The following is a 25130-nucleotide window of genomic DNA, read 5'->3' on the forward strand; positions in this document are numbered from 1 at the left end:
TTTGCCATTGTAGTAGAATTGTCTTGGCGTTCCAGCAATAGGTCTGTGCTAGATGAACGTATCAGCAACCTTCAAACACGTGTGGAGAATTCATTATTTCTTTGAAAGGTTTTTGACTAAATAACAGAAAAAAGAAAGTAAGAGAAAGAGATGTCAGAGATGAGTGTCAGTAACACAAAAGTAACACTCAGTGTCATGCAGTGACTTTTACACAACCAGATCAGATGAACCAACTCACACTAAAACATGCATTTTGCTGCACTCTTTACACTTATTTCTTTTCTTTCTGCTCTTTTATATATTTTGTAAAACCACAAAAAATATTTTATATCAGCAGCAATTTCTCTCAAACTGCTGCATCACAGCTTTCATGCTCTGACCTGCATGTGAAATGAGATAAAAGCTCTTTATCAGTAACTTTTACAACTTCTGGCAGGTTAATGTCTGAACTTTGGAGTGAAACACACCCTTAGTTACAGGAAATAACACCACTGATTCTTCCGAGACTCACACTTATCGTTGGACCAAACTAGCAGCTTCCTCTGAGTGAGTCCAGCTACAGGAGAGAAAAGTGGAAAACTTCAACACTGCTGCTTAAAGCTGCTGACGCTCCACACACTGAAGGTGAGTTTGAGCAAAAACACGACTCAAAGGAAGTTTCAGTGAAGGTGGTAGAGGAGGGAGGGGAGCCAGGACTGACTGTACTTCCTGTCTGCTGTTTTCAGCTTCACTCACAGACTCAATGGCTTCCAGATCAGAGGAGGATCTCTGCTGTCCGGTCTGTCAGGAGGTCTTCAGAGATCCTGTTATTCTGTCATGTAGCCACAGCTTCTGTAAAGACTGTCTGAAGAGATGGTGGAGAGAGAGACCAACACACGAGTGTCCAGTTTGTAAGAGAAGATCTTCAAAGGAACCACCTTTAAATCTGGCTTTAAAGAACCTGTGTGAGTCGTTCTTACAGGAGAGAGATCAGAGAGCTTCAGAGGCTCTCTGCAGTCTGCACTCTGAGAAACTCAAACTCTTCTGTCTGGACCATCAGCAGCCAGTGTGTCTCGTCTGCAGAGACTCAGAAAAACACACCAATCACAGATTCAGACCCATCGATGAAGCTGCACAACAACACAAGAAGGAACTTCAGGAAACTCTGAAGCCCTTAAAGAAGAAGTTAAAGGTTTGTGAAGAAGTTCAAGTGAAGTTTGATCAAACAGCAGAACACATTAAGGTCCAGGCCCGACACACAGAGAGGCAGATTAAGGAGCAGTTTAAGAAGCTTCACCAGTTTCTAGCAGAGGAAGAGGAGGCCAGGCTGGCTGCACTGAGGGAGGAAGAGGAGCAGAAGAGTGGGATGATGAAGGAGAAGATGGAGGCTCTGAGCAGAGAGATAGCAGCTCTTTCAGACACAGTCAGAGCCACAGAGGAGGAGCTGAGAGCTGAAGACGTCTCATTCCTGCACAACTACAAGGATGCAGTGGAAAGAGTCCAGCGCTGCCCCCTGCTGGATGATCCACAGCTGCCCTCAGGAGCTCTGATAGACCAGGCCAAACACCTGGGCAACCTGACCTTCAACATCTGGAACAACATGAAGGACATGGTCTCCTACACTCCTCTCATTCTGGACCCAAACACTGCTGATCCAAACCTCATCCTGTCTGAAGATCTGACCAGTGTGAGATATGGAGGAGAGAAGCAGCAGCTTCCTGATAATCCAGAGAGGATTGATGATTACATCTCTGTCCTGGGCTCTGAGGGCTTTAACTCAGGGACTCACAGCTGGGATGTTGATGTTGGAGACAGTACATGGTGGACACTGGGTGTGTTAGCAGAGTCTGTGCAGAGGAAGGGAACCAAACAGTCTGGATTATGGAGAATACGGTTCTATGAAGGTGAATATTCAGCATGGTCACCATCAGCTCCTCCCACTGATCTCTCAGTCCAGAAGAAGTTCCAGAGGATCAGAGTGAATCTGGACTGGAACAGAGGAAAGCTGTCGTTCTCTGATCCTGATACTAACACACACATACACACCTTCACACACACTTTCACTCACAGGATGTTTCCAATCATTAACACTATTTCTGGTAAAGTGAAGGTGTGTCCGTTGAAGGTGTCAGTGTCAGTGCAGCAGATGAGTTGAGGATGATGATATTTCTAATGTTGTTTCCTGTCAGTGAATTGAAGCTGTTAAACTGCAGCTGTCCTCCTGCTGCCTCGTTGTTCCAAAGCTCTTTGTTTCTCTTTTAGTTCTCACTGTTTCTTTCTGTTTCTGCTGTCCACCTTTTCACATGGAAAATCATTTCACTGTTTCTCACTGAATGACTCCCCAAACTAGATTTGAAATTCTATCAAGTTTCTAATCATTACAAGTGATTCATGTTTCTATTTGATGTGTAAATGGAGATGATTTCGTTTGCTGGGATATGGACTGACATGTGTTGAATGGGAGGAGCAGTTTGTTGTTGTCTTCTTGTCTGTTTATGACAACAATAAATCTATTGTTGAAACAATGATTCATGTTTAACTCCATATATGAAATGTTTCTGATCTTTGAATTCTGTTTGATTAAAGACTTTCTTCATGACACAAATGAGATTTCAGTGTATTAATAGAACTAAATAAGCTCAGAGTTGAAAGGCTGGAGTATTATGTACGTGCTTCACTGTCAGTATCTTCAGGGGGATTCAAAGGGAAACATCAAACTGCTGTAATGAGATCAACTAGTTGGGCTGAACACACTTATCTGTAGTTTGTCTCCATCCAGGATCATCAGAATATAATGAACATGTGTGAAGAGCCAAAAAATGCTGCTGCCCTCTCAGCATGATGAGCTCCAGCCTTTGTTAACAGGAAAACAGGAAACATGAGACAACTTTCAGAGACAGTAACCAACTGTGGCCACAAGATGGCAGCAGCTGATCTGAGATCCTTTATTGGACAGAACCACTCTGCTCTGTGACGTCATCAGAGAGACGGCCTTCACTTTGATAGATCTGACGTCACGTCTGCACTGCGGTGATGAAAGCTGATAAACACATTGTTATTTATCCATGAAATCACCTCTGTCCTCTCAAGTGTAGCTGTTTACAGAGCTAAAGAAGTCCTTCATCATCAAAACAGACAAACATGTATTTTCTGTATGAAGTGACGTCATCCTCACTCTAACCTCTTACATACATTCTGTTCAGTTTTCCTGCTGTAAGAAATAAACTGTGTGAAAATATAAATGCAGGGAAACATCCATTAATCACAGGTGAGCCGTTTGTTTCTGACTCACATTAAATGAGGCTTCAGGTGTAAATACCTCAGAAGTGTTTGTGAGTTCAGTAGAAGCAGACCCAGTCAACCATCATGGCATCCACAGCACTACACAATGCAACAGAAAGGTCTTCATCATCTGCTGAACCACCTCTGAACCACGACGCTCTCCCTGCATCTAAAAGCTGTTAGTCAGGATGAGATGCTGCTGTGATCGCTCACAATTTACCTGTGAGATCTTTGTAAATATCGTCTTTGTTTCTGAAGGAAACACCTTTAGTCTGTTTGTATTTGGAGTGCAGATCTGGGCGTCCATCACTTTAACCTGCACACGTTTAGTTATTGAGTGTAGTTGATGTTTGGCAGCATTTTATAAGTGACAGTTCATGAACGCTGAAGGAACAGAGGACGCCTGACCATCCTACCTGTGTCAGTGAGAAAACTTTAATCTTCTGCAAAATACAGTAAATAAAGACCAATGTTGAGCAATTAATTATATAGTTACTTCTTCAACAAAGTAGCTGAGATTGGCAAACAACAAAGTTTTTTGCAGCTATTTTTTTAAAATGCAGCCAAAGCCAAAGCAAACATTTCAAACTATTTACAGAAAATCAGCTGTTCTGCATCAAATCTGATGCCACACAAATTATTTGTGCCACTCCAGAAAATAATTTCTGTCCACTATGAGATGAAGGAGAACAACAGCCTGATTCCTGCAGGCCTGACAACAGCAGATGTATCACTGCTTTCTCAGAAACATCCTGCTTTCTTTGTGCTCAGTCTGTTTCACAACAGAGATGTTAAGATTTAAAAAATAATAAAGATACTAAACACACAGGTCAAAGGTCAGAGTCACAGGAATTAGGAAACAGTTCAGTTTCTTCCGTTTGAAATGTTTCAGTTTCTTTGCTTGATCAGTTCACACTTCTCTCTGTGAACGACTTCAGTGCTTCGTCCATGACTCCTGAAGGTAAACCTCTCTGCACGGCCCTGATCAGCAGTGATGGGAATAACGGCGTTGTAAGTGCCAGCGTTAATAACGGCATTACTTTTTCAGTAATGAGTAATCTAACTAATTACTATTTCTATTGTTGCAATGGCGTTACCATTAACATTACGAACAAGAAAAAGAACAAAGAACAAGAAAATGCAGTGCGGTCACGTTACTATTTTTCAACAAACAGACACTTGAAGCTGTGTTCAGATTACTGCACCTTATATCAGTTGCACAGAAGTAGCTGGTAATCACTTTCTGGCAGATGAACACTTTTTGTCACAACACCTGGAGTTAACCTTCCTCTCGTGTTAGGGTCGGCACCGACCCATTTTAAATTTCAAATGCATAAAACAAATCACAAACATTTGTTTATTGTATCAAGGCTTTTTGACTTTGTCAGGAACCTCTATTTCTACAAAATCAAACAAAAAAAAATATTTTCACTAAATTATAAAATGCCCTAGTTGAAAAAAGAGAGAGAGGGCGCGAGTTTTGAGATGTGAGAGATTTGTGACGTTTAGCGTTTTTGGAGTGTGTAGTTTGTGGATCTTACAGTAAAAATATCACTTTTTCTACTCTGAGTTTATGTATTTTGTCTGCTTTTAGATCAATTGTGTTAATGCAGTATGTCAAAATGAAAACATGACTGTAAATTCAGACATGTGAGGTTGTGCTGAAAAGAATGAGACCAAACAAGGCAAATAAATAGTTTTTAAAGGTGAAATGTGGAGGTAAAATTAAAAGTAGTCAAAAATGGTCAATTATACCCTGGACACCAGAGGGTTAAACATTTTTTATTAAGTAACGCAATAGTTACTTTTAGAATCTTGTAACTCAGTTACTCAGTTAATTTTTTGAAGAATTAATTAGTAACTATAATTAATTACTTTTTCAAAGTAACTTGCCCAACACTGGTGATCAGTAATTCATTTAAAAAGTAATTTATTTAGTAAGTAATCACAACTGTCTAAATGTAACCAACTTTCATAGGTTTTAATATCCTGATGTTGACAATTGAAGCAATAAAAAAATAACTACACATGTTATGTGTTAGTCTTTAATACAGCAACACACACATACACAGCAAATAAATAATCAGACAGTCACTTTGATTTTTTTAAATCAAATTTATCAATCATTATTTTACTAATAGATTTGCAAATCGTTACATAAAAAATATTATTAACAACTGCTTTTAGAAGTAGAAATGATTTATGAGGTTTTAGATATTTAAGATAACTAGATTGCCACCTATTGAATTAATGCACATTTTAAAACATCAGAAGCTGGTGGATAATAGAAGACAACTTAAGGAAGCGTTTCCCTTTTTACATGGTAAAAAGAAGATGACCACTGAAGGTGAAAATGATTGTCATATATTTTAAAATGAACCCAGAGACATGAAAACACCTGATCTCCAGTCTCTAGACGCAGTGAGGCTCCATTAGAAGCTGTTCCGAAATGTGAGGCCTGACGCTCCCACGCTGAAAAAATGTGTTCTCCATTCTTAAACAACACAACAGCTACACCATGTTTTAGTTATAGAAGCAAGTCAAAACTAATCACATTTTAGGGCTCTTGGTTTTGTGCTTGTGGGTGAAAATGTTATTTTCAAGCTTTTCTTCATCACATTTTAATATTTGCATTCCTGTTGCCATAGTGCCTGAAGGCTCTTACAATTTAAAAAGAAAAAGAAAAGAAAAAGATTTTACTGGAGGAATTCTCACCTTTTACCTTTGGGCCAGTATTCGTAGAAAATTCAGTGTTAACATTTCCACAGGCCCTAGAATGTTGAATCCAGGATCCAGCAGATGTTTGTGAGGTACATTTTGGAAGAGCTGGATAAACATCGTCTAACTTTTCTTTGCTCTCCAGTATAATTGCAGGAAAATGCAGGCTTTATTAAAACTGTGACAATTTAACACTCAATCCCAAAAACAGACTTGACATGTTTCCATGAAGACTGCTTCATATATCAACAGCTCTGAAAATCCATTAAAAAACAGTAATGTAGAACATGATCGCTCTCACTCTGTGTCTCTAAAAAACCCAGCAAACTGGTGATCACTTCAACAAAATGGGCATAGTTTATGGCTTTATCAGCTGCAACACCATGTAGCACCTGGATCCCCTGCAGGCCCTATAGGTGTCTGACCTCCAAGCCTTGTTGCATATGTCCCTCTGAGGTCCTTGTGCAGTAGCAGTAGCTGTACTAGTAGTACAAGAAGTAGTGGCAGTAAGAGTACCAGTATTGTGCAACAACCAGGCTTCAAGAGCAGTCACTCCTCTGGCTTACAAATGGTGAAAACATGTCATATGCACATGCCACACTCTTAACTGTAAATCAGAAATTTTGATAGAATTGGAAAAGCAGTTTAAAATTCTGGTTTGGCATAGACACAGACTTTAGTAATCCCACACTGGGAATATTCACATGTTACAGCAGCACAAGGGTCAGCAAGAAAAAGTGAAACAGAGATATATTAGAAAAATACACAAATAAATAAGTAGTGCAAAAATTAAAACAAGGAAAAAACCTATGCAAGAGTAATTACTACTGATCTGCAAACTGCTAACTGGTTGTTAGAGACAGCAAATACACTCAGAGAATATTAGCATGTCAGTATAAAGCTGACTGTAGTTCCTGGTCAGGCTGGCTGCACTTCAGTTAACTTCAGTTTTTTTTCTAATTTAAAATTTCATATCAGGTTTAAGTTTCAAGTTTTATTGTCATGTACAGATAAAGAGTGTAGTCACATTTACCCATTATGAAGTTATTTGGCTCGTGCTCCTAATAAATGTGTTTATTTATTAGATCTACTGATACAGCCAAAACATATAGTCACGTCTGATGAGGCCGACGGCGTGAGGAGATTCTGGACCCAAATGCAGGCACAGCGGCAAGGGCAGATTAATAACAAATGGAGAGGCTTTATTTTGGAGGCTTAACAAAACATCAATAGAAGGAAAGGAACAGGAAGGAACTAACAAAACATAAACTGGGAAAAGAAACATGAGGAATATGTAAAACGAATTCAAATTCAAATTCAAATTCAGATTTTATTTGTCAAATCTTAAACCTTAAAGGGTTCAGCAGCATTTACAAATGTCATCCTGGACGGAAGCATGCGCTCCCAATCACAAGCTGAGAGGTTCACCAAATTCAAATCAAATTCAGATTTTATTTGTCACATACACAGTCATACACAGTATGATATGCAGTGCTTACACAACTGCTCATGACCTATAGAAAAAAATGTCAGGGCTCTGTGTGCGGGCAGGTGGAGGGGAGGATCCAAGCGCAGGACTCGAACACAGAATTGTAAATCAAAACCAAAAAAAAAGCTTTATTGCTGACATGAAAACCAAACGTGAAGTGAATACAGAAACCAAAAACACACAGGCATAATCTGAGGGTATGACGCAACCCCGAGCACGGCAAAACACAGGGCTTAAATACACAGGGTAGTAATGAGGGAATGGGCAACAGAAGGGAGACACAGCTGGGAGAGATCAGGGCTAACGAGACGGGGGGAACCAAGCTGCACACACTAACATGAGACAAAGACTTTCACAATAAAACAGGAAACATGAATTATTAAACAAGAACGCAGACTCGACACTGAGAGACAAAATAACATGGAATACACACATGGAGCTCAAACAATACAGGAAACCACAAAAGCACGGATAAACAGAAACAAGAAACTAATAATAATCATCATCATCACAATCACAACAAGAGAACAAGAACACAATCCATGATGCAAAATTAAACCAAAACATAATAAACTCAAAATACCGTGACAAAAAAATACTATGAATAAGATAGGAAATAAATATGAAAATTAAAAAGGGTAAATTTAACTGGGAAAGAATAATATAAAATGTATAAATTAAAGTTGGAAAAAAAAACTGTACAACAAAATACACAATACACAAATACACAATACACAAATACACAGTGTAGAAATATATAAGAATGTATGAAGAAATATAAATATATATGTACAATAACAGCAGCTGTACAGTATTAAGTGGAAATGAAGAAATATAATGTCCAGTGTTGTGGGGTCATTACACACAGGCTAGAAGTGCAGCTCACTCTTTACTGACACATTGTAAATATGTTTAATGCTGGATTGTTGACGTTTTTGTACAATGGTTTAGCCACAAGCATAATTTCCACTTCTGGATAAAGATCACTCTATCTTCATGCTTCTTAACAAATTAAGAGTGTAATGTCTTTATTAAGTTGTTATTTATTAATGCATACATAATAATGTGCTCAGTGACATAAAGGTCCCCTTTCAAGAGTTTGTGCTACGTAGTTTTTTTCTTTGTTTTAGTTGTTTTGTTTTTCCATCTTCACAACCCAGTGTTTAAAATGTTAATAATCTTAGGACCAACCCTCCAGCTTGTTATGAATCGCCCAGATTTTTTCTAAAGTTTGTGATTCAAAAGTGGCCTTAATACTTTATACAGGCTAAATATTTCCAGAATAATGTTTCTCAATGTAAAACTGTAAAGAATCTTTACAGGATACAACATTTTGTAAACAGCCACCTCAGAACCTGTTGAGCCTCTCCTGTACTGTTAGATGGATGTAAGTCCAGATCTTCATAAACCGTCCTCATTACTCCATTAAGTAACCAAACATACATTTACTCTTGCAAATTATAAACAGTCCAATTGTTCCTTCCAAAAGTAACAAAAACAAAGAACAACAAATGACTCAGCAATGATAAGCAGAGCTAGACTGGAGTCCAGTTTGTTTCTATCCTTCATTAGTTGTTAGTGTCAGCAGCAGCATTTGATAAGTATGTCTAAAATATAAATATAAAATCTCTATAAAAGGATCGACTCCTTAAACCTATGCAGCAGTAATATTTAATATGCTTATTTAATAATGTTCTACAAAGAGGTCAATGTGTTTGGGATCTTATTAGATCTCTCAGAAAAGCTGTCAGAGCAAAACGTTTTTCTTTCATAATAACAGCTTAATGTTAAACCACTGAGTCCATCTAAAACATGTTTGTGCACATCAGGACCGACCTGATAGAGTTCTGCTGGAGGATGTTGCTGATTGAGCTTTTTGGTTGTTCAGAACTCACTCAGCCTTTGGAGTTAGTTTTTAGGACATCCTGATAATAATGAATTACATTAGTCCAGCCGAGAAGCCTAGATGAAAATGATGCAAACTGCTGACCTGTCAAACCAGCTGGAGTGTGAGCTGGAGTCAGTCACACAAACAGGTTGAACAGGATGTGCTCTCTGCACACACTTTGAGTCCTTACTCACATTTTCTTTAAGTCCTCATCTCTGTGGACCTGAGGGATTACCCACAGTTCATAGTGCTGTGATGGTCAAAACATTAAGAACAAGGATGGAAATAAATAAATAACCAAACCAAAAGTTTAGAAGAATGTAGCTCATCAAAAATGCTTCATGATGAAGTTTTCACAATGATGAATAATTGGATTATTTTACAGTTTCTTCCTGTAAAGTTAGAGCCTGACAACAGACCAAATCAAACAGTAAATGTCAGATCACATGACGAGGTCTGAGGGACAGTTAACGTCACAGCAGAGGTGACAAAGTGCTTTCTGTGGTCTGTTTATCTTCAGTTCTTTGAATTTAATTAGACATTAATTTCATTAATTAGAATTAATTTCAGTACATTAAACATTAGCAGAAGGATGGAGAGCGTGCTATATGTATTTCTTGCACTTGCACAAACACAAACAGCAGCTCTTCTTTTTTTTGCCACTCAATCTAGAACAGAATTTAGATCAAGAAATTTCCATGATCATTATGATTTTATTGTATTTCATAGGAAATGCAGTTTGACATGTTTCCAATACTGAGGATGAGGATACACTATAAAAATTTAAAGCTACTGTTAGTTTTCCTGTCTTGTCTTGTAAAAATAACGTTTTTGTTCAGCACAGAAAATGAATATTTTTCAGATTTCAATGGACTTTCTGTCATTTTTGTTTTGTTTTGTTGGGGTTAAAACGATGCCAGCTTAAAAGGAAACTGAAGAATAAATAAATATATTGATCGTGAAAAAAGATTAACTGATACTGTAAATATTGACATTAAAACAAGAAAAAAAGAAGTTTTCACACTTACATCTTTTTTTTTTTCTTACAGTTTTTTTTTCAGTTTCAATTTGCTGTTTTGGCGTCTGGGGGCACGATTGTTAATAACAAACACACAAATATTACATCTTTTGAATCTGTGATGACATGTGAAATGATGATGACGTTCACATGATGTAGCTTCTCTGCCAACAACACAAATGAAAGAATAAATAATTGAAACCAAAGTAACGAGCGACTGAGACTGAGTTTATTGTTCAAATACAGACACACTCTTCACACTGACCTTTGTTCTCTGTCCTTCATACAAACATTTGGAGCTCACAGACTCTGTGAACACTGAGTTTTCAGGCTTTTCTAATGCTGTGTGAGCAGCAGGAAAATACAATCAGAGCATAAACACACATACATACAAGGTCAAACACGAGTGGCTACACTTTTTAAACACAATAACTGATCACTGATGTGAAGTCAGCGAGTACCGAGGTAAACTTTTCTTATCTTTGAGATCTATTGAAACAACTACCAATGCCATCAAATGACAACAATACCGTTATTTAAGGTTAGAGGGTTACCTAGGCAACCAGGGATGTGCATAACCATCTGTCAGCTACAAATTGATGCATGAACGATGGGATCAGTTCATACTTGGATGTAATTTTAGTGAAACAGCTGATCGAGGATTAGTGTTGTTGAGGTTTTGTGGTCCAAAGCTCACACTCACATAATGAGGTCATATTTGATCTTATAAACAAAAACACTGATCCCAGGTCTGTAACACTGTTCATGGATACTGAGGGTAAACAAACCACACAGCTCACAAAGATAAAGAGAAAACTGAAATCAGATCTTGATGATTGAAACATTCAGGTGTGAAAAACTTCATAAATATGTCATCTGAGCTCAAAATGATGTAACTACAGTCAGTGGAAACAAAACCATCAACGTGAAAAATGTTCAAGTGTTGACTTCATTTGTTTGAAGAGTTAAAAGTAGGCGTGCACAACAAAACCACAGTAATGTCTCAGTGAGCTGTGTCACACTCAAAGTCAGAGCTTTCTGTGTCAGAAAGAGGCTAAATCACCATGGTAACTGATGGTGAAAGAAGCCACTGAATGAAGCTAAACTGCACATCACACTGTTACAGGAATGTACCTGTATTCATGTAGTGGAGACATTAGTGAAGTTATCAATGAGTAACGTCTCTGATTGGACTGGGTGGCGCTCACAGGGATCATTTTGTGTAGAAGAAAAGTCACATGATACATGAAACGCTCCTTTTCATCTGAGCGTGCTCAGAGCCTGAAGCAGAGAGCCAGGGTAACAGAGAAAGGTGATAATCACCATGGTGATACCTGCTATCTCTAACTGCAGTTTCAGGTTTAGTTGAGCCAGCTAACACAAAGAAAGCCTGACTGTGTTGAAGGTGATTTGTAGTCACAGCCCTCTGGATGTTCCAGTGAACTACAGAGCAGAAATGTAAAGACTGTTTTTAAAGATGAAACTCGTCCACTGAGATGAGCTGTGAGCAAAAACAGAAGCAGCCATTAAAGATAAAACTGAAATAAAGCTACAGTGCTGTGGGCCTGCTGTCTGTGCTCAGTTCATCTGTTTCTGCAGGATTTTAAACACTGACAACACCCAGAACTCTGAACAGCAGCGGCAGACTCAAAGCTGGAAAAACCTCTGAGACATTTTAAACCTGCTGCACTTAAACAGGAGGCTGGTTTGTTTCCTCACTCTGCTGTTGTCTACGTTTGTAGACCAAAACAACAACAACAGCAACAACAACAAGAAGCAGAAGAAGAACAACAATCAGTCCAACAGATCCATCCTCTGTGTCTCCTCCTGTCTGACCTGCAGGTGAGAAACAGGTGTGAGGTGTCAGCTGTCAGGTAGGTGATGAGTGAAGAACAGAACAGAATCCATTTCCTCTTCAAACTGCTGTCAGACATTATCTACTGCACTCTGATCACATCACTCAGACCAGCTGCTTTCTACAAAGTCTCATCAACAACATCTTTAGAAACAAACATCAACAACCAGGAAGCAGCTTCACCTCTGATCACACACACACTCAACTCTACTCACTCACCTGGAGGATCAACAACTCTCAGGTAGATGATGTTGATTAGAGTCATAGGTCCTCCGACTCGTTGGACAACTCGACACTCGTATGTTCCAGCATCATTAATCATCACATCCTTCAGAATCAAAGACACGTCTCCATCCTTCATCTGTCTGTCCTGCAGATCCACCCGGTTCTTAAAAGATGGATGCTGGTCGTCTGGTTCAAACTTCCCATCCCGGTACAAAAGCACATATTCATCTCTCAGGTCAGCTCTGCTCCACTTTATAACTATGATGTCCTTGTTTGGAGCTCGACATGTCAGAGTGACGTCCTGTCCAGACTCAGCTCTGATGGTTTTCTGGTCTGAAAGAGGAAACAAAACAGAGCAGATAGGTTAAAGGTCAAAGTACAACTGTTCACTTGTTCAGCAGCCAATCAGAAACACACAATAAAAGACAGTCTCCTGTTATTAGATGATGATCTTTGATTGTGTTTCTTCTTGTGTCAGCTGCTCCCTTCAGGCGTCACCACAGCGAGTCTTCTGCCTCCTCCTCACCTGATCCCGAGCATCTTCATCAGGGCTGATTTGTGACAGAAGGACAGCAGCAAGAGTGAAAGGGAAGGTTTAAAGATGGCAGTGAGCTGCTGTCATGTTTGCTTTGGAGACTCTGACACAAAGACAGGAGGCCGAGCTGAACGTGTTCAGATTTTCATTGAGAGCAGAATGGACGAGATTATGAACGAGTTCATCAGAGGGAAGCTCAGGCTGAGACGTTTGGAGACAAAGTTCATGAGCAAAGACTGAGATGGATGAAAAACATCATCTGAAACCATTTTGTGAACAAATAAAAACAAATCTTTAGTTTTAGAATCTGTTAGTTTGATAAAATGTTGCTGATGGACGAGTTCATTGAGACTCTGGATGTCTGTCAGACTGAGTCACTGCTTTTTATTGTAACAGCTGTACTGATGCTCCTAAATCTGGCCTCTGACACAAACCTCCAAACAGTAAGAATGAAAAAAGAACAAAACGATTAAAAACTCTTCAAGCAATAAATAATCAAACCTGAAAAAGAAGAAAATCATCTGGAAACTAAACTGAACTAAACACAAAAAGTCCAAATGGAATAAAAACTCAAACTAATGAGAAAAAACTACAATAACTCTGTTCCACAAACAACAACATGTGCTGATAATAAGTGAACATAATGTGTGAGAGAAAGCAGCCTCTCATTATAAGACACTGTGAGTCTCTGCTGCCTTTATGGAGCTACAGCTGTTTGTATACACTGAACAAAAAGCTTTGTAGCTGCATACTGACTCCTGACACTACAACACATCACACTGACACACACATTACACTTCTTTGTGTCTGTGCTGCAAACTGCACCAACACACAGACTCCACCCAGCTTTGTGTCGATCGCAACACTGAATGAATGTGGCTGAACTGACCTCTGTGCCAAACAGCTGAACCAACTGACTCTTGTTTCACTTTGCTGTCCTGTTTAACAGGTAAAACAAGGTGTCACAGTTACAGGAAATGAAAATGTTTCCAATGCAACAGGTAGACGTGTAGAGACAAGCTCCACTCTGTCTGTCAGTGAATTGAAACGAACTTGTCCTAATGAATAAAAAGTCAAAAGTCAGTTGTGTTGGAGCCACAGAGAGCAAATCTTTGTTCTTTATGGAGAACCAGTGAGTTCTACTTCCTGTGTCTAGTTTTACTTCGTCTGTCTCGTCCTCTGTGATTGGCCCAGCTGTGCTCCCACATGTTATACTGTGTGTACATGTTGTCTTTGTCTTCTCTTACTCGTTGTTATTCTCCCTCACAGCTGTGTCCCATGAAGGTTATAGTTTCAGATGGTGATGAGTAGATGACACATGGAGTGTGTGGCACATTCACTTTGCTGTGTTGACACTGTGTTGGTGTGACACTGAAGGGCGATTAATTAATAATTGCCGAGTGTGAGACTAAACTTGGGTCATTCATTCTGACAGCTCTGTACTGTACTGTGTTACATGAGCGCTGATGGCTCATGTAACGTCTGCTTGTAGATCAGCTGATCACAGCCTGGAAACAGCTGGAGCTCACAAAACAAATGATTGCGACTTATTTCTTTATCCCTGCTGCACTCAGTCGTAGAGTTCCTCTACCTGCCACATCCACTTTAACCCCAGACGACCTTTTACTGAGTACTACTGTAGGACCTGAGTACTTTCCAGAGCCTGTAGTTTTCACTTTTACTTCAGTAAAGAAGTTTAATGAGTACTTCAGCTATTACCGGAGTATTTGTACAGCTTGAGTATCTGTACTTCTTAACTACAGATTTTTTTTTTACTTTTGTCCCTCTGAAAGTGTCTGATTATCAGTAATTATCTATTATTTACTGAATAATATGGAGAATATAAAGCAGAAGCTGTGGGATGACTTACTGTAGTCAGGAGTTCAGGAGAATCCTCAGAGTTTCTGCTCCTCATCATGATGGAAACATGAAAACATGTTGATGCTCTTTGAGCTGGAATCAGTCCAAAGCAGCCGTGAGTGTGAACCAACAGACATCATTATAATAACTCTGACATGAATCCTGATAGAAATCCTGCTCACTGACCTCTCTAACTGCAACTCTGTCACTGACACATCTGCCAACATCTGTTCCTGTAACAGCTCAGAGGAGTTCAGCACGTTCTGATTATTATCAGAAAAATCTGAACAGGAGGAGCGTTTTTGTAAATGTGGCTGAAAGCAGCAAGGCAAGTTTATTTATATAGCACAATTCAACAACAAGGTGATTCAGATAAAAGTAGATAAAATCAGTAGTTAAAATATAAGTTTTGAAATTTAAGCTTAAAAGTGTGGATTTGGTGCTTTATTCAAATGCAGCTGAGAACAGGTGAGTCTTCAACCTGGATTTAAATAAACGGAGTGTTTCAGCTGATCTGAGGCTTTCTGGGAGTTTGTTCCAGATATAAGGAGCATAAAAGCTGAATGCAGCTTCTCCATGTCTGGTTCTGACTCTGGGAACTGATAAAAGACCGGATCCAGATGACCTGAGGGATCTGGAAGGTTGATACTGGGTCAGGAGGTCACTGATGTATTTTGGTCCTAAACAGAGGTGGGTCGAGTATCCAAAAATTGTACTCAAGTAAGAGTAGCATTACTTTAAAATATTATTAATCAAGTAAAAGTGAAAAGTAGTCTTCAAAAAAGTTACTCGAGTAAGAGTAAAAAAGTACTTGGTGAAAAGACTACTCAAGTAGCGAGTAACTGTTTGAAATGTCAGATTTATTTTTTAAATAAATGCTGTCAGACAAACAAAAATAAATAAATATACAAATTTTAGTATTTTCAAATAGAATATATGTAAAAAGATCAACAAAATAAGGCACAACTATTATAATTTCCAGATTTCAGTTTTTCACAACATTTTTCAAACAAGCTTTTTTCACCAATACCTACAGTAAATAATATGAATATATAAACAGTGCAAACAATTTCCAGTAACAAGATATGCTGTAAACTTTATATTCATTTTTGCTCCAAATGGCACAGCAGCCTCAGACAAAACAGAACGAGGCATCTTCAACATATGTTCATACAAGGCAGCTCAGTTTACCATAAATTGTATGGATGTGCATCTATTTTTGCATATTTAGCAAAAATGTGCCATTTCTTCACTCAGTGAGGTGATGGTTCAGCTTCAGCAGCAGTTTGCTCTCAAGGTTCTTTCTGTGAAGCTGTGACTGTTCAGCAGTGAACAGGAGTCCTGCATGACTGAGAAGTCCTTCACAAGCTCCAGATGCAGGAAGAGCTGTATTGACTTTGATCAACAGCTTCTTGATGTGAGGAACGCCATGCAATAGATCCACACCTCCAGTGAATGGACATGAAAGGTACCTCTCCAGCCCTGCTTCTGGCTTTCCTGACCCCATGGATCCATCATCTTCGTCGGTTAGGCTGCTGTTTGTGCTGACCTCATCCAGCTCTGTGTCTAGGTGATGTCTGATGAAGTGGAGACCTGTGGAAGGTTTTCAAAAGAATTAGGTCTGGTCATTAAGCCTTATATGATTCACTATATGAAGTGGGCCACATCTTATGCAAATCTTTTATAAGTTTTTTCTAGGAATTTCATTGCTCCTCCAGAGTTTCTTCATCAGGTTTCTGAACTCTACATATTAGCATCTGATGCCTCTTGGGTGTTACTGGTCCATTCGTGTCCATTCCCTCCTCAACCTCTCTCATACAGTGTTGTGAAATCATCAAATCATCAACAACCTCCAGTCAAAGAAACCAGAGATGGAGGTTTGTGTGTTCACCCAGGTGTCATCCACATACCTGAACCAATGACTTGGTGGTGTTTCAGGGTAGGATAGCAAAGCCCTCTTTTCCACGTCTTCCATATACAAGTTACCCACAATGGGTGAAACTGGGGAGCCCACGGCACACCCATGTTCCTGCCTGTAGAACTGACCCTTGTATGTGAAACAGGTGGAATTAAGACACAGTTTCAAAAGCAAGCACACCTGGTCCAACAGCCTTGTCTTGTTCTAACTACTTCAGACAGTCTGTCACCCTCGTCCTGTGACCACTTCCTGGGTCTCTTTCAGTCTTCAAATATAAAGTTTTTACAGCTTATAGATTTTAAGTTCTGCTCCAATTATTTGGGTAAAGATAAGAAACACTTTGATGGCCTATAAGTGAAAGTGAAAACGTGATAAATGAATAATATAATTAATAAATAATAAATAATTATATTTTTTTGATAAGTGAAGTTCACTGAACTGAAAGGAAATTTTGGTTTGATGATGGTTGACATGTTTTCCAAATACAAGTTTTTCCTCTAGTAAGGAGATACAGGTGCAGCAGAGCATTGCTGGAAGAAATGATCCCAAGGGTGGAATCTCCTGAGAAATCTTCAGAGACCCAGCGAGAAGTAGGGACCATAGCTGACAGCCCAGGCAGGGGTTGAGGTCAAAGGTCATGCTGTTTGGGGACCTATTGGTCATCATGAGAAGATTCTGGAACCACAGCAATGACCATAAAGCTGCATTGGATGGAGAGCTGTGCCACGGGGCTTTCCAGAGGTAATCACGAGGAGATTGTGGACAACAGATGGAGATCTGAAGGATGAGGGGAGCGTTTCAAGCTCCAATCGACCGTGCAGAGAGGAAGTTCAAGGATGGCATCATTATTCTGTGAACAGAAACCAGAAGCTATGGTGGTGACGGGGAATGACTGACAGCAATTTCCTATGAACATCACCTAATGCTGTGTCACTGTGCTATGCATACTTTGACACTCTGAAGAGGGTCTTCCTTTGTGTCATTGTTGTTGTCATTTGCATCATGAACAAGACTGCTGAAGTGACTCAACAGGTGGGGTTATAACAGCAGTAAAATAATTGAATCCAATACCCTTTCCAAAAAAGGTTTTCTGCAGAGACGAAAGGACAATAGAGGAGTCATAAGTATCCCCCCACAGGAAGAATGCATGAAATGAGGTGATGAGGGTTGATAGAGGCCATAAAACAGGAGTGCTGACAAAGGCCTGCAGCCTTGAAGATAACTGAAAGCCACATTGACAAACAGCAAAACTAACTGGTATGTTTGTTATACCCATGTCTGCATACATTTGGACTCTGGTCATATGGACAGTGATAGAAACAACTGGAAGAGACATTTATGAAGCTCTGAGGAACTCAAACCACTCTGCATGTGTGATTTACACACCTGGAGGAGATGCACCACAAAGCTGGAATGATTTTGCAAATGTTAATTTCTATGTTTGACTATTAACATTCATTTGCTTACTTGGAGGGAACGATGCTCGTCACAGTTCTCTCCCTCATGCACGAGCAACACAAAGAGCTCTGGTGACTTGCGTCTTGTTTTTGCCATTGTAGTAGAATTGTCTTGGCGTTCCAGCAATAGGTCTGTGCTAGATGAACGTATCAGCAACCTTCAAACACGTGTGGAGAATTCATTATTTCTTTGAAAGATTTTTGACTAAATAACAGAAAAAAGAAAGTAAGAGAAAGAGATGTCAGAGATGAGTGTCAGTAACACAAAAGTAACACTCAGTGTCATGCAGTGACTTTTACACAACCAGATCAGATGAACCAACTCACACTAAAACATGCATTTTGCTGCACTCTTTACACTTATTTCTTTTCTTTCTGCTCTTTTATATATTTTGTAAAACCACAAAAAATATTTTATATCAGCAGCAATTTCTCTCAAACTGCTGCATCACAGCTTTCATGCTCTGACCTGCATGTGAAATGAGAGAAAAGCTCTTTATTAGTAACTTTTACAACTTCTGGCAGGTTAATGTCTGAACTTTGGAGTGAAACACACCCTTAGTTACAAGAAATAACACCACAGTCTGTAACTAAGTGAATGCACCTTAACACCACCTGTGTGTGTGTGACTGCATTACACTCCCACTGCTGGGAACCTGAACAAGAAGCAGAACAAAGTCTGAAATAGAAGCTGACAAACAGCTGCACCACCGAGTGACACTTTATTTTATAAACTTCACAACAGGTTTCATGTTGTGACCTGTGGAGGTGAAAAGACACAAAACCTGTTTTACAGCTTTTGAGCTGCAGGCAGGATTGAAACACACCTTAGTTAAAAGTCAAACAGCAACATTTGTCTCCTCCCCTCACGTCACTCAAATGTGACAAACCAGGAAACAGGAAGTTCTTCGTCCTCAGTAAAGAGAGACGCACAGACGATCAGACTGAGCTCAGACCAAACTAGCAGCTTCCTCTGAGTGAGTCCAGCTACAGGAGAGAAAAGTGGAAAACTCCAACACTGCTGCTTCAAGCTGCTGACGCTCCACACACTGAATGTGAGTTTGAGCAAAAACACGACTCAAAGGAAGTTTCAGTGAAGGTGGTAGAGGAGGGAGGGGAGCCAGGACTGACTGTACTTCCTGTCTGCTGTTTTCAGCTTCACTCACAGACTCAATGGCTTCCAGATCAGAGGAGGATCTCTGCTGTCCGGTCTGTCAGGAGGTCTTCAGAGATCCTGTTATTCTGTCATGTAGCCACAGCTTCTGTAAAGACTGTCTGAAGAGATGGTGGAGAGAGAGACCAACACACGAGTGTCCAGTTTGTAAGAGAAGATCTTCAAAGGATGAACCACCTTTAAATCTGGCTTTAAGGAACCTGTGTGAGTCGTTCTTACAGGAGAGAGATCAGAGAGCTTCAGAGGCTCTCTGCAGTCTGCACTCTGAGAAACTCAAACTCTTCTGTCTGGACCATCAGCAGCCAGTGTGTCTCGTCTGCTGTGCCTCAGAAAAACACACCAATCACAGATTCAGACCCATCGATGAAGCTGCACAACAACACAAGAAGGAACTTCAGGAAACTCTGGAGCCCTTAAAGAAGAAGTTAAAGGTTTGTGAAGACGTTCAAGTGAAGTTTGATCAAACAGCAGAACACATTAAGGTCCAGGCCCGACACACAGAGAGGCAGATTAAGGAGCAGTTTAAGAAGCTTCACCAGTTTCTAGCAGAGGAAGAGGAGGCCAGGCTGGCTGCACTGAGGGAGGAAGAGGAGCAGAAGAGTGGGATGATGAAGGAGAAGATGGAGGCTCTGAGCAGAGAGATAGCAGCTCTTTCAGACACAGTCAGAGCCACAGAGGAGGAGCTGAGAGCTGAAGACGTCTCATTCCTGCACAACTACAAGGCTGCAGTGGAAAGAGTCCAGCGCTGCCCCCTGCTGGATGATCCACAGCTGCCCTCAGGAGCTCTGATAGACCAGGCCAAACACCTGGGCAACCTGACCTTCAACATCTGGAACAACATGAAGGACATGGTCTCCTACACTCCTCTCATTCTGGACCCAAACACTGCAAATCCAAACCTCATCCTGTCTGAAGATCTGACCAGTGTGAGACGAGGAGGAGAGAGGCAGCAGCTTCCTGATAATCCAGAGAGGATTGATGGATTAACCTGCTCTGTCCTGGGCTCTGAGGGCTTTAACTCAGGGACTCACAGCTGGGATGTTGATGTTGGAGACAGTAATGAGTGGGTACTGGGTGTGTTAGCAGAGTCTGTGCAGAGGAAGGGAGACATACTGTCTGGATTATGGATAATATTTATCTCTGAAGGTAAATACTACACATGCTCACCATCAGCTAAATCTGCTCTCTCAGTCCAGAAGAAGCTCCAGAGGATCAGAGTGAATCTGGACTGGAACAGAGGAAAGCTGTCGTTCTCTGATCCTGATACTAACACACACATACACACCTTCACACACACTTTCACTCACAGGATGTTTCCATACATTTACACTGGTGTTAAAGTGAAGGTGTGTCCGTTGAAGGTGTCAGTGTCAGTGCAGCAGATGAGTTGAGGATGATGATGTTTCTAATGTTGTTTCCTGTCAGTGAATTGAAGCTGTTAAACTGCAGCTGTCCTCCTGCTGCCTCGTTGTTCCAAAGCTCTTTGTTTCTCTTTTAGTTCTCACTGTTTCTTTCTCTTTCTGCTGTCCACCTTTTCACATGGAAAATCATTTCACTGTTTCTCACTGAATGACTCCCCAAACTAGATTTGAAATTCTATCAAGTTTCTAATCATTACAAGTGATTCATGTTTCTATTTGATGTGTAAATGGAGATGATTTCGTTTGCTGGGATATGGACTGACATGTGTTGAATGGGAGGAGCAGTTTGTTGTTGTCTTCTTGTCTGTTTATGACAACAATAAATCTATTGTTGAAACAATGATTCATGTTTAACTCCATATATGAAATGTTTCTGATCTTTGAATTCTGTTTGATTAAAGACTTTCTTCATGACACAAATGAGATTTCAGTGTATTAATAGAACTAAATAAGCTCAGAGTTGAAAGGCTGGAGTATTATGTACGTGCTTCACTGTCAGTATCTTCAGGGGGATTCAAAGGGAAACATCAAACATCAAAGATTTAAAAAATAATAAAGATAATAAACACACAGGTCAAAGGTCAGAGTCACAGGAATTAGGAAACAGTTCAGTTTCTTCCGTTTGAAATGTTTCAGTTTCTTTGCTTGATCAGTTCACACTTCTCTCTGTGAACGACTTCAGTGCTTCGTCCATGACTCCTGAAGGTAAAGGGCCCAAAGAGCCAATCAGCAGCTCTGAAACAGGAAATATGACTCATGGAGAAGTTCACAACAGTTTCAGCTGCCAATTGTACTCATCACCATGGAGACTGATGCATCAAATCTAAATAAAGGCTGGATGGAGGCAGAGTGAGTGTTGTAGATGCTGCATTTTGAAGCCTCAGTGTTTAAATTGTGTCCACAGCCACGTAGACAGAGTGGGTGGATTTGCTTCTAGAAGGACTTTGTTGCAGCTCTACAGCAGGTATTTGTTGTTGGATGACATCACATTCAGCAGTGCTGTGACTGAGCCATAAATGTCAGGGCTCAGACGAGGCCCACACATGCGTGTTTGTCGGTACACACAGTTAAGATATGGAACATGTGAACATGAGACATATGAAGAGACTGAACAGATAAAACGTCCTTTATATCCATCAGTGACTTGATGGAGCTTCTTGCTGCAGTGTGTTTGGGTTTGGCTGATAACACTGGTCCTGCATGTTTCCTTCATGCTCTGTGGTAAAAGTGCATCAGTCTGCAGCTCTGTGGTCGTCCTTCTTCTTTTTCTCAGAAACTTCCTGATTTCTTTGATCTCACTGTTTTGCAGAGGTGTTAAGATTAAAAATAAAAACTGTGAAAAGTTGCTGCTATTTATAAATTTATAAAAAGACACCATTTAATGCTTTTAATAAGCTTAAAAGAACAGAATGAAATGTCTCCATCGCTGTAGTGTAATAATATCACAGCACTGTTGCAGTAATTTTAATGTGTTTATTGCACAGAGACTGATTCAGCTGTGGTCTACTCAGCAGTGAGAACTGAAGACGTCCGTTATGGACAAACAACCATCAGAACAAGGAGGCCCAGGTACAGCTGCTCTTTATCTTTGACTGTGGACAGAGACAAGCTAGCTGCTCCCCCTGTTTACAGCCATCATGCTAAGCTAAGCTAACCAAACCACATTGTGACTCAAGCCCAGAGCTCAGACTTCAAAGACATCAAACGTCTCATCTTTCTGTCAAAACACAAAACAAAAAGATTCCTTGTAAAGTTGACCTTTTCCTTAACACTAGGTTTACTAACCTGCGCAAATTTGCGTAACTTCCCTAAACCCAACTCCCCCTAGAATTACTGGCTTTTTTATTTTCTGGTGCAAGTCCCGAGGTGTTAATCACCCCTGCTGAGATTTTCACAGGTCGTCAGCTCGTTTCTCCTCCAGCTTTTGTTGTGCAAACCACCCATTATCCTTGAGGCCTGGCACATTTGCATTTGTTTACTCTGAGTTGCTCAGAATCAAGTCAGGCCAAACCTCTGTGTTACAACTTTCAGAAATGCCTGCCGTATCTATACAAAATATCCCACACATTGACTGACCTGCAAATATAAAAGACACACATTCACACCTCATTGCCATATTACATATGGGTTATATAAACCCATTTAGAGTGAAGTTCATGTAAATTTACCATTCTCTATTTGTTTATCTTCTGACAACGTAAGATTACAAGTGTGCTCCAAAGCTTCCTTTGCCTGTTAGACGTGGGAATGCTGCAGACCATCAGAGACTGTACGGTACATCAAGCCCGCAGAACAGAGCCGGACTGGAATTTGTCAGTTCATGAACTGATGGCATTCATTTCAATCCTGTTTGTAAGAGCAATCATGTGTCCTGTTGGTGCCATTGTGGATTGCTGGTCAGGAGGATTTCTGGTGTCAGTAATCAAAGAGACAATGCCCCGAGATAGATTCATTTCAATTATGCACCTTCGATTTGATGACAGGGACACGCGGGTAGAACGGGTGAAAACAGACAAATTTGCGGCGATCTCAGACATCTGGACACGCTTCAACGAGAACTGTGCTAAGAGTTTCACTCCAGGAGAACACATGACCATAGATGAACAGCTGTTCCCTACCAAGGTTTGTTGTCCATTCACACAGTATATCGCAACCAAGCCAGACAAATTTGGGATCAAGTTCTGGATGACCACGGATTTGGACACCAAATATGTCTGCAGTGCATCTCCTTACTTGGGAAAGGACCCCAGTCATCAGAAGGGAGAGAGGCTGGCAGAGAACGTGGTCATGAAACTGATGGAGCCGTTTTTGGATGATGGGAGAAACGTCACAACGGACAATTTATTTACTTCACTGTCACTGTCACACAGACTGCTGCAGCGCAAAACAACGTTACTGGGCACGGTGAATAAAGTCCGGCGTGAACTTCCTCAACTTGCAAAAGATACTGCAAAGCAAGAGGTATTCTCCACTTCAGTGCTTAGAAGTGGCGGTGTCTCCTTGACAATTTATGAACCTAAAAAAACAAGACTGTGTGTGTTCTAAGTTCCATGCACCAAGACGTGACGATCGGTGACGACAGAAAGAGGAAACCCAACACGATAGCAGACTATAACCACATGAAGGTATGTGAATGTGTGTACAATTTTAAACCAGTGCTACAATGTTTTCTGATGTGTGCTATACAGGCCTATAGAAAAAAACATATACTCATGACTCTCTCTCTGCTTTTACAGTGTGGTGTAGACGTGTTGGACCAAATGGCACGGATGTATTCCGTAAGAGCAGCAACACGCAGGTGGCCAGTAGCGGCTTTCTACAATATGCTGGACCTGGCGGCGGTGAATGCCTACATTTTGTACAAGGCATGTACAGGGTGGACAGGCAAAAGAAGATTGTTTCTGAGTCTTCTAGCTCAGCAACTTTGTTGCCGATTCATGCAGCTCAAGGAAATATTAGCACAGAGGCAGGCTGCTGAAGCTGCTGCAGCTGCTGTGCCAGGGACTATAAAGACAACGCAGTGCCAGGTGCAAGAGAGCTGCAACAGGAATCGCAGCAGGTTTACCTGTGCAACATGTCAGAAATTCACTTGTGCCAAATGCAGGGATGATGGACACTGGGTCTGCAAACGCTGTAAAGTCGGAAATACTTTGAAATAAAAAAGACTTGTGTACCCATATATTGTAAATGTGTGTCTTTTCTATGTAGGTTGTAACACAGAGGTTTTGCCTGCCTTGGATCTGAGTAAACAAATGCCAATGTTGCACAAACACACACACACACACACACACACAGCAAATCTGCATTTATTTGTCCCACAAGTGGAAAATCTGCATTGTCATTGCAAAAAAGTGGACAGTGCAAGACAAAAGCAGCTAAATAAAAACTGTACAAAGAACACGGTATAGAAAGTGCACTATACAAACAATCTGGAAACATAAATATGGATACGTGTATTTAAAAATATTGGTGTATGTATACACACACACACACACACACACATCTATATCTACATATATATATATATATATATATATATATATATATACATATACATATATATATATATACATATATATATATACACATATATATATATACATATATATATATATACATATATATATATATATATATATTAGAGATATAGATATATATACATATATATAGATATAGATGTGTGTGTGTGTGTGTATAACTAGACTTTATGCATAATATGTAAGGTGTGGCTATATAAATATATGTACAACTCTGTGTATATGTGTTTATGGGCAGGCATGCGATGTAGTGACAAGGATTGACAAGAACTAC

At 40.1% G+C, this 25130-nt stretch overlaps 3 protein-coding genes across 4 annotated transcripts; 2 read left to right on the plus strand and 1 right to left on the minus strand.

The window, feature by feature from the left end:
• Window positions 1-742: 742 nt before the first annotated feature.
• LOC148103426 (nuclear factor 7, brain-like) lies at window positions 743-2134 on the plus strand. Its single transcript, XM_087838718.1, has one exon. It carries the CDS (start codon window positions 743-745, stop codon window positions 2132-2134), a length of 1392 nt encoding a protein of 463 aa, XP_087694844.1.
• A 9930-nt stretch (window positions 2135-12064) lies between these two features.
• LOC148103427 (butyrophilin subfamily 1 member A1-like) lies at window positions 12065-12809 on the minus strand (the record flags this gene model as incomplete). Its single annotated transcript, XM_087838884.1, has 2 exons — window positions 12065-12210; window positions 12449-12809. Coding segments are annotated over 2 exons (507 nt in total), but the record flags the coding sequence as incomplete, so codon positions are not given.
• A 6588-nt stretch (window positions 12810-19397) lies between these two features.
• On the plus strand, window positions 19398-20896 carry LOC148103428 (nuclear factor 7, ovary-like). Of its 2 annotated transcripts, XM_087838720.1 has the most exons (3): window positions 19398-19634; window positions 19821-20087; window positions 20121-20896. In XM_087838720.1, the coding sequence occupies exons 1-3, from the start codon at window positions 19398-19400 to the stop codon at window positions 20787-20789; spliced, it is 1173 nt and encodes a 390-aa protein (XP_087694846.1). In that variant the 3' UTR covers window positions 20790-20896. The 2 variants fall into 2 exon arrangements, with proteins under 2 accessions (XP_087694846.1, XP_087694845.1); XM_087838719.1 differs by having other exon boundaries at window positions 19398-20896.
• Window positions 20897-25130: the final 4234 nt, after the last annotated feature.

This window comes from Neolamprologus brichardi, chromosome 3, assembly GCF_056152115.1.
Source record: "Neolamprologus brichardi isolate AB-2024 chromosome 3, ASM5615211v1, whole genome shotgun sequence".
NCBI lineage: Eukaryota > Metazoa > Chordata > Actinopteri > Cichliformes > Cichlidae > Neolamprologus > Neolamprologus brichardi.

Excerpts from the sequence above, each read along its gene's own strand:
- LOC148103426 (XM_087838718.1), top strand. The coding sequence starts at position 743 with ATGGCTTCCAGATCAGAGGAGGATCTCTGCTGTCCGGTCTGTCAGGAG.
- LOC148103428 (XM_087838719.1), top strand. The coding sequence starts at position 19,398 with ATGGCTTCCAGATCAGAGGAGGATCTCTGCTGTCCGGTCTGTCAGGAG.